This window comes from Miniopterus schreibersii (genome assembly GCF_964146895.1).
Source record: "Miniopterus schreibersii genome assembly, chromosome: 16".
Taxonomy (NCBI): domain Eukaryota; kingdom Metazoa; phylum Chordata; class Mammalia; order Chiroptera; family Miniopteridae; genus Miniopterus; species Miniopterus schreibersii.
Genome location: NC_138116.1, coordinates 22,948,654 through 22,965,443, shown reverse-complemented (window position 1 = coordinate 22,965,443; position 16,790 = coordinate 22,948,654). Strand labels below are relative to the sequence as shown.

Below are 16,790 nucleotides of genomic sequence, written 5' to 3'. Positions count from 1 at the left end.
CCCTCCCTCCCTCCCTCCCTCCCTCCCTCCCTCCCTCCCTCCCTCCCTCCCTCCCTCCCTCCCTCCCTTTTACTCTCTTTAAAAAACAATGGAAAAAATATCCTCAGATAAGGATTAACAAATGAAAAACTTTAAATTAACTTACCCTTTGAGAGATTAGAAAAGAGAAAATGTTTTCTCGTTTTTAGGTAATATAATTATTTATCTGGACATTTCATCAGAATGAACTGGAAAATAATTACTAATGAAATAAGGGACTTGAGGAAGGCAGTAGGTTTAAAAAATTAGTAAACAAAAATTAATAACTTTATATATTAGCATTAACCAGTTAGAAATTATAATTAAAAAATGATCTCGCAATAAGCAAAAAAAATAAAACTATATTGTGATAAGCTTAAACGAAATCTTTAAGATCTATTTGAAGAAAACATGACATTTTAGTGAGGAAGGGATATTGTAAAAAGTGATGAGACAAATCATATTCCTGAATTATAGACTTCTAATTTTATTATAAAGATGTTGATTCTTTTCAGTTAATACAACACCAACCAAAATGCAAATAGGATTTTTCCTATGAGATTTTTAAAAACTCTTGACTTGCTTTTCAGGTTGCATTTTAGATGGAAAAAAATAAGCACAGATAGTTTTTTTAAAAGAATTTATTTTATTTTTAATTATGGTAAAAAAATTAACTTTAAAAAAAAAGTCTTTATTGATTTCAGAGAGAGAAAGAGAGAGAAACATCAACGATGATTGGCTGCCTCCTGCACACCCCCAACTGGGGATCGAGCCCGCAACCCGGGCATGTGCCCTGACTGGGAATTGAACCCTGATCTCCTGGATCCTAGGTCGATGCTCAACTGCTCAGCCACGCCTAGCCAGGCAAAATTAACTATTTTTAAGTGTATATAGTTCAGTATTGTTGAGTGTTTTCACATTGTTGTAAACAGATCCTTTTCATCTTGCAAAATCAAAACTATATTCATTGCACAACAAATTCCCATTTTCTTCTTATCCTAGCTCCTGGCAACCACCATTCTACTTTCAAAAACATCTTTTAAAAATAATGGGGCCTGGCCAGGGGTGGCTCAGCGATTGAGCATCGACCTAGGATCCAGGAGATCGGGGTTCAATTCCCAGTCAGGGCACATGGCTGGGTTGTGGGCTCGATCCCCAGTTGGGGGCATGCAGGAGGCAGCTGATCAATGAGGACTCTCATCATTGATGTTTCTGTCTCTCTCTCTCCCTCTCCCTTTCTCTCTCTGAAATCAATAAAGATATATTTAAAATAATAATAATAATGGGGGGTAGTATGAGAAGCTGCCCTACTAGATATTAAAGTGTATTATAAAGTTTCAGTTATTAAATGAGTATGTTACTAGTATAGGAATAAATTGATCATTGAAACAAAATTCTAAGTCCAGAAATAGACTTCAGATTTATATATAAGGAATTAATGTATGTTTTAAATGGTATCTCAAATCAGTGAGGAAAGGATGCATTAATCAGTAAGTGGTTTTGACACAACTTGGTATTGGGGGATTCAAGTGAGGAGTTAGTTTTATTTTTTACTGTTCATGAGAGTAAATTCCAGATGTATTTACATGTTTAAAACAAAAGTATCTTAAAAGCATAGAAGAATGTATAATGTGATTGTAGTAAAATGGTAGAACCACTTTGGAAAATAGTCAGTCTCCTAAAAATTTAAATATCCACCTACCCTATGACCCAAGCTTTCCACGACTTGGTATTAAACAAAGAGAAATAAAAACATATGTCCACAAAAAGGGTTGTACACAAGAGTCCATGAGTGAAATAATCCAGGCCAAGAAAAAAGAATACTTACTGTGTGTTTCCATTTATGTGAAATTCTAGAAATACAAATGAATCACAGTAGTGACTAAAAGCAAATCACTGGTTGCCTGAGGACAGGGGTGGGGTGGAGTGTGGGATTAGGGAATGGATTGCAAATGGTATGAGGAAACTTTGGTAATGATAGATATATTCATTATCTTGATTGGTCTGATGTTTTCACAAGTGTATATAGTATATATACATATATCAAACCGTATCAAATTGTACACTTTAAGTAATACAGTTTCTTGTTCGTCAATTATACATCAAAGTTGTAATACAAAAAACAATGTGTTTTTTTTTTAAAAAAAGAAACATAGGTTAGACAGGGAGACTTTCCTGATAATGAGGACTCTTAAGTTCTAAAATGCAATATATGGAAATATATCTTGTGAATGGTTTAGAAATTGATCAATTTTCTTCTGTAAGCCCACTTGGAATGCACTATTTAGTAAATAGTGGCTATTATTCTAAGAATGTAAGTGAATATGTAGCAATGGAGAAGGACTTTTAAACAGTATAAAATAATAAAAAAGGAAAAGACCAAGAAATGTGACTATATAAAAATACTATATATTAAAAAACATAGAATTAAAGGACAGTGAACACACTGGGAATAGCATATTAAGTGTGATGCTCTGAATTGCAGGTAACAGTAAACCTTTACAGGAAATCCAGTGTGACTTAAATAATAAGAAAGCCTGCTACCCAGTATAACTGGAAATGCAGAGTTAGGGCAAGTTCCTGATGGTGAGATCAGTGACTCACTGATGGCATCAGGGACCCAGAGTCTTTTGTCCCTTCTCTGTCATCATAGGCATCACCTGCATTGCAAGGTTCCCTTCTGGATTGCAACATAGTTGCTTGTATTAAAGCCGCATGCTTCCTTTCTCATGTTCTGCTGAAGCTATGGAATATAAATCCTACCTGAGATGAATTCCTTCCCAGCCTGATTATGACCATGTAGGTCGTGTCCCCATCCCTCTGGACCACTGCACTGTGGGCGTGCTGCACTCTGATGGTCCTCATGGTCAGGATGCCCTGGAGGTGCAGATAGAAAGGGAGGGTACATGAGCAGAATCAAAGTTCTGTTAGGAAGGGGCAGCTGATATTGGGAAGGCAACTGTCTGTCTACTACTTAAGCATGTACAGGGTTGTTATATTTCACATATAAAATGCAATTGAATAGTTTATAGAAATTCCCAGCAGCAAAGCAGTTTTTCTATCAGAGGAAATTACAGGTGTTTAAAGTAGATTTTTTGAAGAAACAGGGGGCCTGTTTTATTAACACTGCTTTGTGTTTTTAACAGAGACTCTGGGGATGTAGCAGCTCTCAGAGGGTGAGTTCAGCCGATAGGCTTACTTTTGTTCTGTTTTATTCTAACTTTGTCCTCTGGTCACTCAGTCACTTATGTGCTTGTTTTTTCTCCTGTGATTCAGATCCAGGAAATTTAACATTCTGGGCACAAACACAAAAGTCATGAACATGGAAGAATCCAACAATGGCAGCCTCTCTGCAGAATTCAAACACTTGGTACGCAGGAGAAACCTGGTCCCCCCTCCTCCAAGGGCCTCTGGCGGAGGGAGAGGGTAGGGGACAGCCTCACCTGACAGAGGTGCTCTTTGCTTTTTTTACAGACCCTGAGAGAGCAAAGATGTGGTAATGGGGGCCGAGCCAATTGTGACGTAAGTTTTTTTGGGTTGAAAGCCAGCTGGGAGGTTTTCTTTGAGGGGGAGAGAAAAAGGGCCCAGAATTAGAGATACATCAGAAGTCTCATCTGCCTGAGTCCTCTGGCTTGGAGCATTTCCTTGATTGTCCCAGGAGTTAGCACTCCATTAAGTAGGAGTGGAAAGTCCCTTGCTGGGTTACCCACACCCATTTAGTAGGAAAGAAGCCTGCCACCTGGCCTGGGGCTTTCCAAAGTTCTCTTCCAGCTTCTGCCAGCTGACAGTGCCTGGCTCCATTTTTTTCTTTCTTTTTTTTCTTTTTTAAGTATATCTTTATTGATTTCAGAGAGAGAAAGGGAGAGGGAGAGAGAGATAGAAACATCAATGATGAGAGAGTCATTGATTGGCTGCCTCCTGCGCACCCCCCACTGGGGATCGAGCCCGCAACCCAGGCACGTGCCCCGACTAGAATCAAATCTCAGTCTCCTGGATCCTAGGTTGACGCTCAACCGCTGAGCCATGCCAGCCGGGCTTGGCTCCATTTTTGATGACTTGCTTTTCTCACTGAGGTGGGATAGAAGGTTGTAACAAATCTGAGTTAAACAGGTTTAAAAAGGAAAAGAGAAAAACCTATCTGTTCTTTATCCCCCTTATTTCCTCTCTGCCTCCCATTGATTCAGATGATTGGATTCTTAGTGTCAAGAATAAACTTTAAAGAAAAAATAGGTAAATGTAACCAAAATTAGTTTTTAATCTTTTAAAGAAATTATGACACCCTGTTCTTTTTCTGATATTTGTCCCCAAGCCATTTTTCTTTTCTCTAAAACTTAGCAGGCCTTAAAAAAAACCAAAAATGAATTGAATTTATAATGCTTGACAGTAAAGAGTGAAGTAGTTTATGTGAAATGTTATGGAAAAATGTATGTGGCATGTTTGTTTAGAAAAAATCATGATGCAAAATATTCCAAGTAGTATATTAGTATATTCATTTAAAAAATAGATGACACTTTATTGCATGTTCATGTATGCATTAAAAAATTCTAAAGGAGTATACACTGAGCAGTGCTTATCTATTTGTGCTGCGATTAGTATCTGATGCTACTCTGTACTATCTCTGTAATATTTGCATTTTAAACTGAGCACATATTACTTTTTTAATCAGAAAAGGAATATTTTAAAAATGAATTGGAATTCAAGTTCTTAGAATTTATTGGTAACTCTTGTTCAAAATAAGGTTGCTGTACTGCTAGTGGGAGTATAAATTGTTAGAGTGCCTTTGGAAAACAATTTGGCATTATAAAATGAACATACCTTATAAACCAGCAGTGCCACTCCTGGGATTTAACAATAGAGGAACCTTTGCACATGTGTACCAGGAGGCATGTACAAATGTCACAGCTGACTGATGATAAACCCTGAATACAACTCATAAATATCTGTCACACTTGGATGGGTAAATGATTTGTGGTGTGGTCATATCACGGAATACTACACAACAGTGAAAATGAACAAATTACTGATGCACACAACCACAAGGGTGCGATAAATGAGTCACCAAAGAATACATAGGGTATGATTCCATATGTATAAGGTTCACAAACATCTAAAACTAAACAACATGTACACTGTTTAGAGATATAACTATGGCCAAACCATAAAGAAAAGCTAGGAAATTATAAACCTAAAAGACAAAAGAGCAGTTACAGCGGAGTGTAGGGAGGGACAGGGATAGGATTGGGGAAGGACACCTGGAAAATCTCAGTGGTAATGGCCTTTTCCTTAAACTGGGTGACGGGTACACAGGCATTCATTGTTTTGATATTCTTTGTGCCTTACCCATTTTATAAATGACCTATTGGATCTCTTTAATATTATAAAACTCAGTAAAAGATCAGGTTGAGGATCGAAGCATTGGAGAGTCTTAGTGTTAAAGAGAGCATATGCATAGAGTTGTGGCCCTGGCAGTTTGTTCGTGGCCACCTTCGTGCAGCATGGTTGTGGCATGTTACTCCCCTGAACCGTGGCTGTTAGTACCGAGTGTCCTTCTTGATATTGTAGGCCTCCCTGATTGTGACCGAGGAGCTGCACCTGATCACCTTTGAGACTGAGGTGTATCACCAAGGCCTCAAGATTGACCTAGAGGTGAGTTCCACCACAGAATGGGGACAGCACAGCACACAGGGGTGATTCCAGACGAGAACTCCTAGTTGGGATTTTTGCTATAGAAGGTGGAGTGATGACTGTAAGGCACTGTGTTCATTTTTGCTTATTTTTCTCAAAAAAAAAAAAAAATCTTTAATATCCCGTCTGAGAGTATAGTCTTGCTTGAGTGCTTAGAAGATATCTGTATATTCAGCTTTAAGAAAACTTGATAGGAAAACCTGTGTTTAGAAATTGATGGTAGCTAATTTCTCAAGTTTGGGCGAAACAGTCTTTAAACAGCCAATGTTTTTAGTATACAGAAAATCATGGCCTCTGCATTCTCTTTTCCTAACTTTCTTGATCTTTAAATTAAAGATACCCCTGAAAAAGCAGGAATCCTAGTCTTTGGTTTCTGGGACCTCTCTGTTTAATGGCAGATACAGCTTCTATTCTTAAAAATCTGTGGACTGTGAGTCCAGCTTTGAGCAAGTCAGGTTTTACAGGTTCCTGGTTATGGTCAGACAACATCCTGAGTCCTGTGGCCTGTGGCCAGCATTCTTCCTACTCTTGTGGCAGTGGGCATGGTTTACTGCATGGCCTTTTATTCCGAACCCCAGGAGATATTGGTGAAGAGATTTTTGAAGCCATGAGGCCTTCTACCCCCACCCCACCTAATTCATCTCCCACTTACTCCACAGACCCACTCCTTGCCAGTGGTGGTGATTTCCAACATCTGTCAGATGCCAAATGCCTGGGCATCCATCCTGTGGTATAACATGCTGACCAACAACCCCAAGGTTAGTGCCTTGTCCTCTGGAAGGAAACCTGCCTTCTCTTCTGACTCCTCACTGCCCAGAGGTGGTTGTGGTACCTTGTGCAGGTCCTCGAGCACCGCCCTGTCATCTAAATGAACAAATGTGTTATTTTCAATAGAACGTGAACTTTTTCACGAAGCCCCCAATTGGAACCTGGGATCAGGTGGCCGAGGTGCTGAGCTGGCAGTTCTCTTCCACCACGAAGCGAGGGTTGAGCATCGAGCAGTTGACTACACTGGCAGAGAAACTCCTAGGTCAGCATTTTGCCTCTAATCCCTCCTGCTCTCCTCAGAAAAGGATCCTGGCCTTCATTTAGGAAAGTTTACTGAGCAAGGCTCTGTGCCAGGGCCAGGAAATATGTGCTCCTGCAGGTGGGGAAGTTAGGTGCGGAGGAAGTTTGCCTCCTGGTGATCATTCTTACAAGGTGGAAGGCAGATTTCTTTTCTTTCGGTGGCATCTCCCTTACCCTCCCAGTGCATGTTAGAAAATGTAGCTATAGGCTTGACATTCCTGTCCATTTTTTCAATAAACTGTAGGTTTGTTTTTAAAAATCTTAGTAGAATATTTTATGTGCTACCCAGGCTATAAATAGCTTTGTCCTGTGTTGCCACTAAATGTGGCCCTGTGACCCCCCAGGTGTCAGCTTATTAGTATGCTGCTGGTCCCCAGGCCACCACACAAGGCTAGAGGAAAGCAGGGGGGATTTGGTACATCACCTACCACCTCTGCTGGGCTAAACAACAACTCAGGGAGGAGGGGGTCCAATGATGAGGTTGTGTGTGTGTGTGTGTGTGTGCACGCACATGCCAGCAACCTTCAAATACATGAAAACCAATGGTTTCATGGCTCATTGTAGGACAGATGTATATGAGTTGTGTTCTGTTTTAAGAAGTAAGATCTTGCCCTGGTGGCTCAGTTGTTTGGGGAGCGTTGTCCCAATACACTTGGGTTATGGGTTCAACCCCTGGTCAGGGTGAGTATAGGAGTCAACTAATGAATGCATGAATGGGTGGGACAACAGATTGATGTTTCTCTCTCTCTCTTCCTCTCTCTCTAAAATCAATAGATTAAAAAAAAGAAATAACATCTTCATTTAAAGCTGGAAATTATACTATTTATTCTTTTTCCCTTTTAGGACCTGGTGTGAACTATTCAGGGTGTCAGATCACATGGGCTAAATTTTGCAAAGTAAGCAATTTTGATAACTCCTTGCCATCACCTCTTGGGAATAGGTGTGGGAGGTGATGCTCACCTGCACTGTTGTCTTGGAGGGCGCTGGGCCTGAGGCCCTAGAATCAGTCCAGAGGCCAGTAGAACCTGCTGGAGGGGCGATGGGCCTGAGGATGTTGGTGGCACTGAGCCCCTAGGGAGGAAAAAGCTGGGATGGTAGTAGACTTAGCTTTTCCATAATTCTTTTCTCCAGGAAAACATGGCTGGCAAGGGCTTCTCCTTCTGGGTCTGGCTGGACAATATCATTGACCTTGTGAAAAAGTACATTCTGGCCCTTTGGAATGAAGGGTAGGTTAACACTCTTGTGTCTGGCAGTTACACTGGTGTAACAAGTCACCTGCTGTCTCAGCAGGCCAATGGCGGGGCCCCTTCAGCCCAAACCTTGTTGTTCCTCTTTGGCTTCAGGTACATAATGGGCTTTATCAGCAAGGAAAGAGAGAGGGCCATCTTGAGCACCAAGCCCCCAGGCACCTTCCTGCTTAGATTCAGTGAAAGCAGCAAAGAAGGAGGCGTCACCTTCACTTGGGTGGAGAAGGACATCAGCGGTAAGCTTGGCTGCTCCCTGGGCTCCTTCCATAGCTGCTGCGGCCTTGGCTGCTGCCAGCTTCAAGCACCTACTGCCCCCTAGTGGGCAGAGGTGGCCTTGCACCCCCTGCTTGCGCCTTGTAAAACACACTTGGGTGACTTCTTTTCTCTAAATTCTTCCAGCTGAAGGATTAGTTTGCCAATTTCGTTTTGCTTGCTCCAGGGGCTAATATTTGCCTAGAAAATTTGTAATTTAAGTTTTATTCTTTATCTCCTTTTTTACCTACCTTGCTAATATATCTTATGCAAGTAGTTATTCAAGTGTGTTATATGTGACCCAGCTGGATAGCTTCTCCTGAAGCGTGTTGAATGTATCCACAGTGCCAGGGGCAGGATTCAGGGTCTCAAGTGCTAGGTTGGCCTAAGTCTTTTCTTCTCAAGGAAAAATAAATCAGGTAGTTTTCTCTGAGATTATCTAGCCATAGGCTCCATTATCTTCCCTTCCTGTATCCCATGACAGGTAAGACCCAGATCCAGTCAGTGGAACCATATACCAAGCAGCAGCTGAACAACATGTCGTTCGCGGAAATCATCATGGGCTATAAGATCATGGATGCTACCAATATCCTGGTGTCTCCACTGGTCTATCTCTACCCCGACATTCCTAAAGAGGAGGCGTTCGGAAAGTATTGTCGGCCAGAGAGCCAGGAACATCCTGAGGCTGACCCAGGTAGTTGTTGATTTTCCACGTCAGGCATTTAATTCTGGGGAAAAGTGGGAACTTACAGGATCCTTGGAGGACAGGTGAATGCCCGAGGAACCAGTGATCTTTATTCCTCTTTAAGGGAAAGAACTTCGTAGTGAGTGCTTTTGGGGTGGCTAGTGTGTTAGAGAGAGGAGAGGACTCAGAGTCACTAGTCTCTGCCCCCAGAGAGCACCCCCACTCCCCATACACTCCCAAAACAGTGCAAAGAGAAAGCAAGGACAGAATGCTTTAGTCACAGGATGCCCAGCCAGCAGAGCACTTCTCACGTAGTAGAGGCTGGAAGGTCTGTGACCCAGACTTCAGTCTAGTGTGTTTCCTTTCCCCACCACTGAACAACGTAAGCAGTGTCGAGTGGGATGAAGAAAGGCTTTCTGGAGGAAATGAGTGTTAGCAGCATCGGAACATGGTTTGAAAGCAGAGTCGGGGAGAGCGGTGATTGAAAGGCAAGATGGTAACTGGTGGGAGGGGTGTGGAATTGGTGTTTAGGGTGTGTAGCTATTGAAAATAAGGTGTTTTTTTTAATGTGCAGGGGCAGAGCCCTTCTGGTCTGTTCCCATCAGTGTTTGCTGCTTTCGGTTCTCTGAGTTCTCTGTCTAGATCCTGATGAAGAATCTATGACTTGCCAGTTTTGTTTTTATTTCACCTTTCTTTCTTTCTTTCTTTCTTTCTTTCTTTCTTTCTTTCTTTCTTTCTTTCTTTCTTTCTTTCTTTCTTTCTTTCTTTCTTTCTTTCTTTCTTTCTTTCTTTCTTTCTTTCTTTCTTTCTTTCTTTCTTTCCTTCTTTCCTTTCTTTCCTTTCTTTCCTTTCTTTCCTTTCTTTCTTTCTTTCTTTCTTTCTTTCTTTCTTTCTTTCTTTCTTTCTTTCTTTCTTTCTTTCTTTCTTTCTTTCTTTCTTTCTTTCTTTCTTTCTTTCATAGGTCTTTATTGATTTCAGAGAGAAGAAAGGAGAGGGAGAGAGATAGAAACATCAATGATGAGAGAGTCATTGATCAGCTGCCTCCTGCACGCCCCCTATTGGGGGATCGAGCCCACAACCCAGGCACGTGCCCTGACCAGGAATCGAACTGCAATCTCCTGGATCCTAGGTCGATGCTCAACCGCTGAGCCACTCTGGCTGGGCTGTTTCACTTTTCTTTCTTTTTTTTTTTTAAACATATCTTTATTGATTTCAGAGTGAGGAAGGGAGAGGGAGAGAGAGAGATAGAAACATCAATGATGAGAGTCATTGATCGGCTGCAGCCCACAACCCGGGCATGTGCCCTGACTGGGAATCGAACCCTGATTGCCTGGATCCTAGGTTGATGCTCAACTGCTGAGCCACGCCCGGCTGGGCTGTTTCACTTTTCTTAATCATGGAGCCAACAGTGGCTTAAAGTGATCCTTTGAGGTTAGCTGCCCTGCCCCAGGTGATTTTGAAAATATAGTTTTTGTACAAATAGCTCACACAGATTCCCTCCAGCTTTTTCATAGGAATTCCCTCTGAAGAATTTCTTGGAGCTGAAATTTTAGCTGCTTGACAGTTGACTTTCCTTACCCCCTTGTTCTGGTTTGGGTTTTGTTCATATTCTAGAAGAGTATAACTCTCACTTCCTGTCTGCTACTTATCTCTCTTTCCACATTGTGCTTCAGTTGGGAGATCTGTTTATCAAGCCCTGCCACACTGCTCTTTGTTCCTTCTGCAGAGGACAATTGGGTCCATGTGCTGGTCCTTCAACTAATTATGCTTTCAAGATCCAAGTTCCCAGTTTGAGGCTGTGCCCTCCATTACCACCCACCCTTCCTGTGTGCCAGGGAGGCAAGGTCCTTTCCCGCTTGGAGACATCAGTGTTTCCTCAGGGGCAAGATGCCAATTGCAAAAAAGGAAATAATTACTTGAGTGCTTTGCCTGCCTCCTGGGAGGCGAGTGTAAGCAGTGTGCAGGGAGGGGCTCCATGTGCTGTGAGCCTGGAGATGGGGTCAAGGGGACATATAAGGGTGGGCAGGATGTGTATGGAGCCCCTGTGTTAAAATGGGTGTCCTCAGGGAGATGGGTCTGTGGCCATTTCCTTTCTACTCCAGTCACAAAGGTGTTACTATCTCCCCAGAGATAGATGGTCTTCCTAGGACTCTTCCCTTCTCCTTACTTCTCCATAAGCCCCCATATTTCCTTGTGGCTTTGAGGGAAGGTCCCTCTTAGAAAGGACAAATCCTTTACCTTGTAAATTGGATAAAATACGTTTACAACCTTGTATTGAGCCATAAATCAGATTTTGGTCTTAGCTCTCCTGTGCTTCTGTGGTTCCATCTCAGGCTGAAGCTATTTTTCTCAGCTACCTTGACTACTAGGGAATGAAATCCTTTTCTATCTGGGGTGTCAGCTCCCCTCAGATCTGGGCCAATGAATTTCTAAGGCACCAGAACCCTGCCTCAGTAGCTTCTTTGGATTCTGCACTGAATGAATCTATTTCTTGGCCAAAAACAAATGCACAGCAGGGATCTAAGGAGCCCTTGGGAATGCCCTTTTGCAGATTATCATTATACTTTCCGACTCCTCAGTTTCTATATAAGCCCCTCCCAGCTTTATAAATGTGCTTCTCAACCCACCCCACCCTACCCCGTGCCTCCTACATGATCTGTTCACCTGAATCCCCCCAATTTCATGCCAGTGTCTCCAAGGTTCCTTGACCTCTTGGTGTAAGCATTACACCTAAAATGCACTTATTCCAATTCTTACATGTCTAACTATAGAAAAGAATTAGAAATGACAGAGATGGGCACCCCTTCTTCCCCTTCCCATTTATTTTACACATGAGAAATTAAGTGCCTTGCCCCAAGTTCTTCGCTAGTGAAGATACTCAGGCCTCCTGTTTTCTAGTCCAGAGTCCATTGTACTGCACCACAAACATCTTCCTTTTCTAGAGAGGCTGCTTTTGTGGGATGTAGTTATCCAACTGGAAGGTTACTGATACCCTCATCTAAAAATGTCAGAGAGGCAGATCAGTGCCAATAGGAGTAGGAGGTATAACCCTCACCTTGGAGCCGCAGCATTAGAGGCTTCGCATTCTCTTAAAGACTCAGGGGCGTTGGTATCTGAACAGGGTGTCCAGACTGCGTAAGCTCTGCTCCTGCACGTAGAGAAGTCATCCGAGCAATATGACCGGCCAGCACACTTGCCTTAGACCACATCCGGGCAGTTAAGTGTGTCCACAGTCCAGGGAGAGAATGGATACGAGGCTGGCATTTATCTGGGCTCAGGTGGGACAAGGGTGTGCTGAAAAGTCTGTAGTTAAGGAAAACTTCATGGATATTCCTTTCAAGCTGCAAACGCCTAGAACATCAGATAGTGTACAGTGAGGGAGACAGAGGTTCAAAGCCATGTCTGCTCAAGGGTAGAGGGAGTTTCAGGTCATCCCCGGCAAGGCAGCTGGCTTCCTCTTGCCCTGAACCAAGAGTGGGGTCACAATCAATAAGCCCCCCTTTCCTCTTCCCAGGTGCTGCCCCCTACCTGAAGACCAAGTTTATCTGTGTGACACCGTAAGTGGCTTCCTTTCCTGAGTTTGCCTTCATTTCTAATGTCCTCAGTTACTCCCCGGGAATGGGACACTGGGTGAGAGTTACCCTGCAAAGGGTTGGAAGGCCCTGGGCTGTGTTTAGTACTCAAAGTGACCCTGTGTGTTTAAAAAGCTTGAGCTTTTATTTTTCTGTTGGAGACCAGAGTTTGATGGCTTGTGTGTGTGTGTTTTGTTCTTTTTTTTTTTTTTTTTATCCATTGTGTCTTGTCAACCCGGCCCTCTCCCCTCCCGCTGCTCCCCATTTCCTACAGAACGACCTGCAGCAATACCATTGACCTGCCGATGTCCCCCCGCACTTTAGATTCATTGATGCAGTTTGGAAATAATGGTGAAGGTGCTGAACCCTCAGCAGGAGGGCAGTTTGGTGAGTATTTGGAGGGGAGTCGGTCCCCCTTGTGTGATGTCCCGTGTGCGGAGCCAGGAGCTGGTCACATGGACTGTAGAAGGGGCTCTAGAGCGGCGTTCTCCAGCAGAAATGGGCCACACCACATGTGTAAGTGTAAATTTCCCAGTAGCCACATTAGAAACAGGGAAAAGAAACAGGTGAGGTTAATTTTAAATTTTCTATTTAGCCCAATAAGTCCAAAATACTATTATTTCAACATGTAAGAGAAAATGAGTGAGGTATGTTTTTTTTGTTTGTTTTTTCAAATATGTTTTTATTGATTTCAGAGAGAGGAAGGGAGAGGGAGAAAGAGATAGAAACATCAATGATGAGAGAGAATCATCAATGGGCTGCCTCCTGCATACTCCCTACTGGGGATCGAGCCCGAAACCTGGGAATGTGCCCTGACCTCACCGGGAATCGAACCGTGACCTCCAGGTTCATGGGTCGACGCTCAACCACTGAACCACACCAGCCAGGCATGAGTGAGATTTTTTGCACTGAGTCTTTGAAATCTGCTGGGTGTTTTGCAGCTACAGCTCCTCTCACTTTAGACTAACCACCTGTGGCTCCAGGCTGCCACAGGGCAGCCCTAGATCTTTAAACACATAGAGTTGGGAATGAGTTAAGGTAGGAAGGGGACTGTACCCTTCCAGAGGGCAAGACCCTGTAGGGAGGAGAGTGAATCTGGGTTATCCAACCCTGTCTTGGCCATAAGGGGCAGGAGACTGGGTGGCAGAGGTGGCCTGAGCCTCTGTCCCCTGAAGGGTTAGGGGTGTGAGCCCTGCCAGCTGAAGGGCTCAGGTGACTGACCAACTCTCCCTGTCTGTCCCTCCAGAGTCCCTCACATTCGACATGGAGCTGACCTCAGAGTGCGCTACCTCCCCAATGTGAGGCGCCAAGGACCGAAGCTGCGGAGAGAGATGATGGAGGCACCTATTTGTGTTCCACCACCCCCTAAACAGCCAAACCCCAGAGCATCTGAACTCCTAACTCTGTGGTTCCAGATTTGTTTTTATCTCCTACTTCTGCTATCTTTGAGCAATCTGGGCACTTTTTTCAAATAGAGAAATGAATGAATGTGGGCGACATGCTTTTATCTAAATGCAAATAAGAAAGCGTTCTCTGAGACTATGATCAGGGGATGTGGAAGGGGTGGCAAGAGGGAGAAAAAGGAAATGTGTGTTTTTGCTCCCCTGCCCTCCTGTCTCAGCAGCTTGTTGTTAGACAAGTGCCTCCTGGTGCCAGCAGCATCCCTCTGCCTATTTCTGTAAGCTAATGCCACAGGCTGCCTCTAGCTGCATACCCCTGGCATTGCACTTTTAACCTTGCTAACATCCAAATAAAAGATAGGACTTTCAGAGCCCCTAGATTTCTTTTTAAATTAAAAAAAATAATAATAATTAAAGGGCAAAAACACTGTATCAGCATAGCCTTCTTCTGTATTTAAGAAAACTCAGTTCATAGCCTCCTTGGTGCTTTAGGCGTTCAGCTTTCTTCAGGCTGATACTTTATATAAACCCTGAAACGGGCTTCAGATCCAGCCCCTAAAAGACATCTGGAGCTGTGGCTTGGTTTTGAAATAGGAAAGTTGAAGGAGAATCTAAACATTCTAGACTTCTTTTTATAAGCAGAGTTTTTATTTTCCCTTCTATGTATTGGCCGTTAGTAGGTGAGGCTGGCAGAGGGGTGCTTATAACCTGTCCTCCCTTTCCTCTTGGACTTGCGCTCCTGTTTCAGAGCCTGGGTGGTTCTGTGGGTGCCTTAAAAGAAATGGGATGATTCTCTCTCCTCCCCCCAGTCCACCTGACCCCTCTTGTGGCCTGGCTCCTTGCAGCGTCCAAAGGTCCCTTGTCCTGTTTACTTTAGGACTCCTGGTCTCAGGACCTCCTGGAGTAAGGAGGAGAGAGTCACAAGTTGAACATTACTCAGAGTGTGGGGCCCCAACCAAGGGTCTGGTTGAGCTCAGGGAAGGTGGTTCTTATCCAGTTTCTTGGTGATTGCCCACTGCACCTGTAATGACTTGGCTAACCCAGGGACAAAGGCTTACTGATAAACTGTCCCTGTACGAGGGAGTTTGCACCCAGCCTCCCCCTAACACTGGTGACTCTCTCCTTCCCATTGAGGCCCCACAGATGAGGCAGGACAGGGCGAATCTAATGTGTACTTTGGAACCTTAGGAGCATGAGAGGTGGTTTTTGGTATTGGGGCCTCCTCTGGCCCAGAGGCATGGCTCCAGCAGGTGGTCCAAAACCACCTCGTCGGGCTGACCAGAGTTTCTATGGAATGCTGTTTGTTATACCCCAATTAGCCAGCTTCTGAATTAAGGGGATGAGGACCTTCTCTCCAAGACGAACGGGTGCCCTTGGCCACCCCTGTCCTTCTGCCTAGAAATGGTTGACAGGTTGTACAGAGCTCTCCCTTCTCAGCAACACTCTTGTTCATATAATAAGCTTGACTCATAAAATGAGAGAAGATTTAGATCAGAGGACCTGGGGCGAGGATCCGGACTCCTCTGGAGCAGACACTGTAAAGTTCAGGGCTTTGAGGCAGCATTTGTATCTGGGCTTAACCATGATTGTAGCAAAGTTCTGAGAGGAGCCCAGACTTGGTCTGGCCACTCCCTTAAAGAACCGAGTCCTCCAGGACCTGCCCGCTTTCTCTCCACTGTCTGCCCCCGCCCGACCCCAGCCCGGCCGAGGGGTTCCCATCCATCGCTTAACCTACTTCTACAGTGGTTTTAAGCTGCTGTCCTGGCCACTGCATCAAATTCCAATGTATACTTCATAGTGTAAAAATTTATATTATTGTGGGGTTTTGTTTTTTGTATATTGCTGTACCTACTTTAACTTCCAAAAATAAAAATATATAGGATCTGTCTGATAGTGTGGCAGCTCTGTCTCTGGCTGGTGGGGGTTCCCCTTTCCCTGCTTCAGTTCTGAGGGGGCCTTATACACAGGTTGAGCCTGAGTCTGGAGAGGGGGTGGTGGCCCCTGCTCTTGGCCTGGATACCTTGGCTTCTTATTCCTGAGTTGACCCAGGCCCACTTCTGGGGCACCGAGCAACCCTCCCCAACTTGTGTTAATAAGGGGTCACACGAGGAGCCAGGGGTGATACTCCTTCACACAAAGGTGTCAGAGTGGAGGCCTCCCCTCTCTCTTCCTTCCTCTCTCCCTCCAGGGGCCTTTGCAACCTTGGGCCTCCTGTCTGGGGTCTGATAAGCTACCTAGGGGGGTTGGGACAGAGACACTCCCACCCCACCCCCAAGGCCTCCCCTTACACAGTTGTTCCATTATCACTTTCTCTTCATTCACTCAGTGGGGTCGAACTAAACACCTAACTGGCTGCTTCTCTGCTCGGCAGTCAGTGGTGATAATTCACAGACATGGGCGCCCACTCGGCACTCCCACCCCCTCCCCTTGTGTCGAGTCCCACGGAGCCTATCTGAGCAGGAGTATGAGATATGAGCCTCCTTCCCCTGCAGAGATGGAAGCGAGATTACTTTGCTCAGGCGGGGCTGGCGGCTGCTTCCCTCACCACCCACCCCCAGCACCCTGCTCTGGGCCCCTGCACCTCCTGGGGCTGGCTGCCAGCCCCTCTTCCCTTGCTTTGAGCTCTGAAGAAATCTCGTCAGCAGAGCCTTGCTCCCTCCTTCCCCTGAGGGCCCCAGTGACAGTCCTTGGACCTTGGGGAGACCATCCTCCCCTGCTCTCTGACCAGCCTCCCTCCTGATCTCACGCCAGCCATTTGAGAGAACATAGTGGCAGTGGGATGGTGCCACCTGCTGGTCTCTGGGCAGAGGGACTGTTGTGAGTCTCCCTAGTGACCCTGGCCCCAGAAGGTTTTGAGAGTGAT

At 44.6% G+C, this 16,790-nt stretch overlaps 1 protein-coding gene across 3 annotated transcripts in view; it reads left to right on the top strand.

The window, feature by feature from the left end:
* STAT3 (signal transducer and activator of transcription 3) overlaps nt 1–15,815 on the top strand; it is a 55,017-nt gene extending 39,202 nt beyond the window's left edge. The window contains exons 12-25 of one of the 3 annotated variants that reach the window (XR_014000511.1): nt 3,165–3,194; nt 3,295–3,388; nt 3,493–3,540; nt 5,581–5,664; nt 6,363–6,461; nt 6,598–6,733; nt 7,615–7,667; nt 7,903–7,997; nt 8,115–8,254; nt 8,755–8,967; nt 12,470–12,512; nt 12,802–12,914; nt 13,774–14,176; nt 14,621–15,815. Coding sequence is in view for 2 of the 3 variants with exons in the window: in XM_081161590.1 (XP_081017716.1) it covers nt 3,165–3,194; nt 3,295–3,388; nt 3,493–3,540; nt 5,581–5,664; nt 6,363–6,461; nt 6,598–6,733; nt 7,615–7,667; nt 7,903–7,997; nt 8,115–8,254; nt 8,755–8,967; nt 12,470–12,512; nt 12,802–12,914; nt 13,774–13,829 (1,204 nt within the window). In the remaining variant the exon portion in view is untranslated. Of the gene's footprint in view, nt 1–3,164; nt 3,195–3,294; nt 3,389–3,492; nt 3,541–5,580; nt 5,665–6,362; nt 6,462–6,597; nt 6,734–7,614; nt 7,668–7,902; nt 7,998–8,114; nt 8,255–8,754; nt 8,968–12,469; nt 12,513–12,801; nt 12,915–13,773 lie in introns of all 3 variants that reach the window. The other 2 variants (XM_081161590.1, XM_081161591.1) reach the window with 2 other exon arrangements.
* The last annotated feature ends 975 nt before the right edge of the window (nt 15,816–16,790 follow it).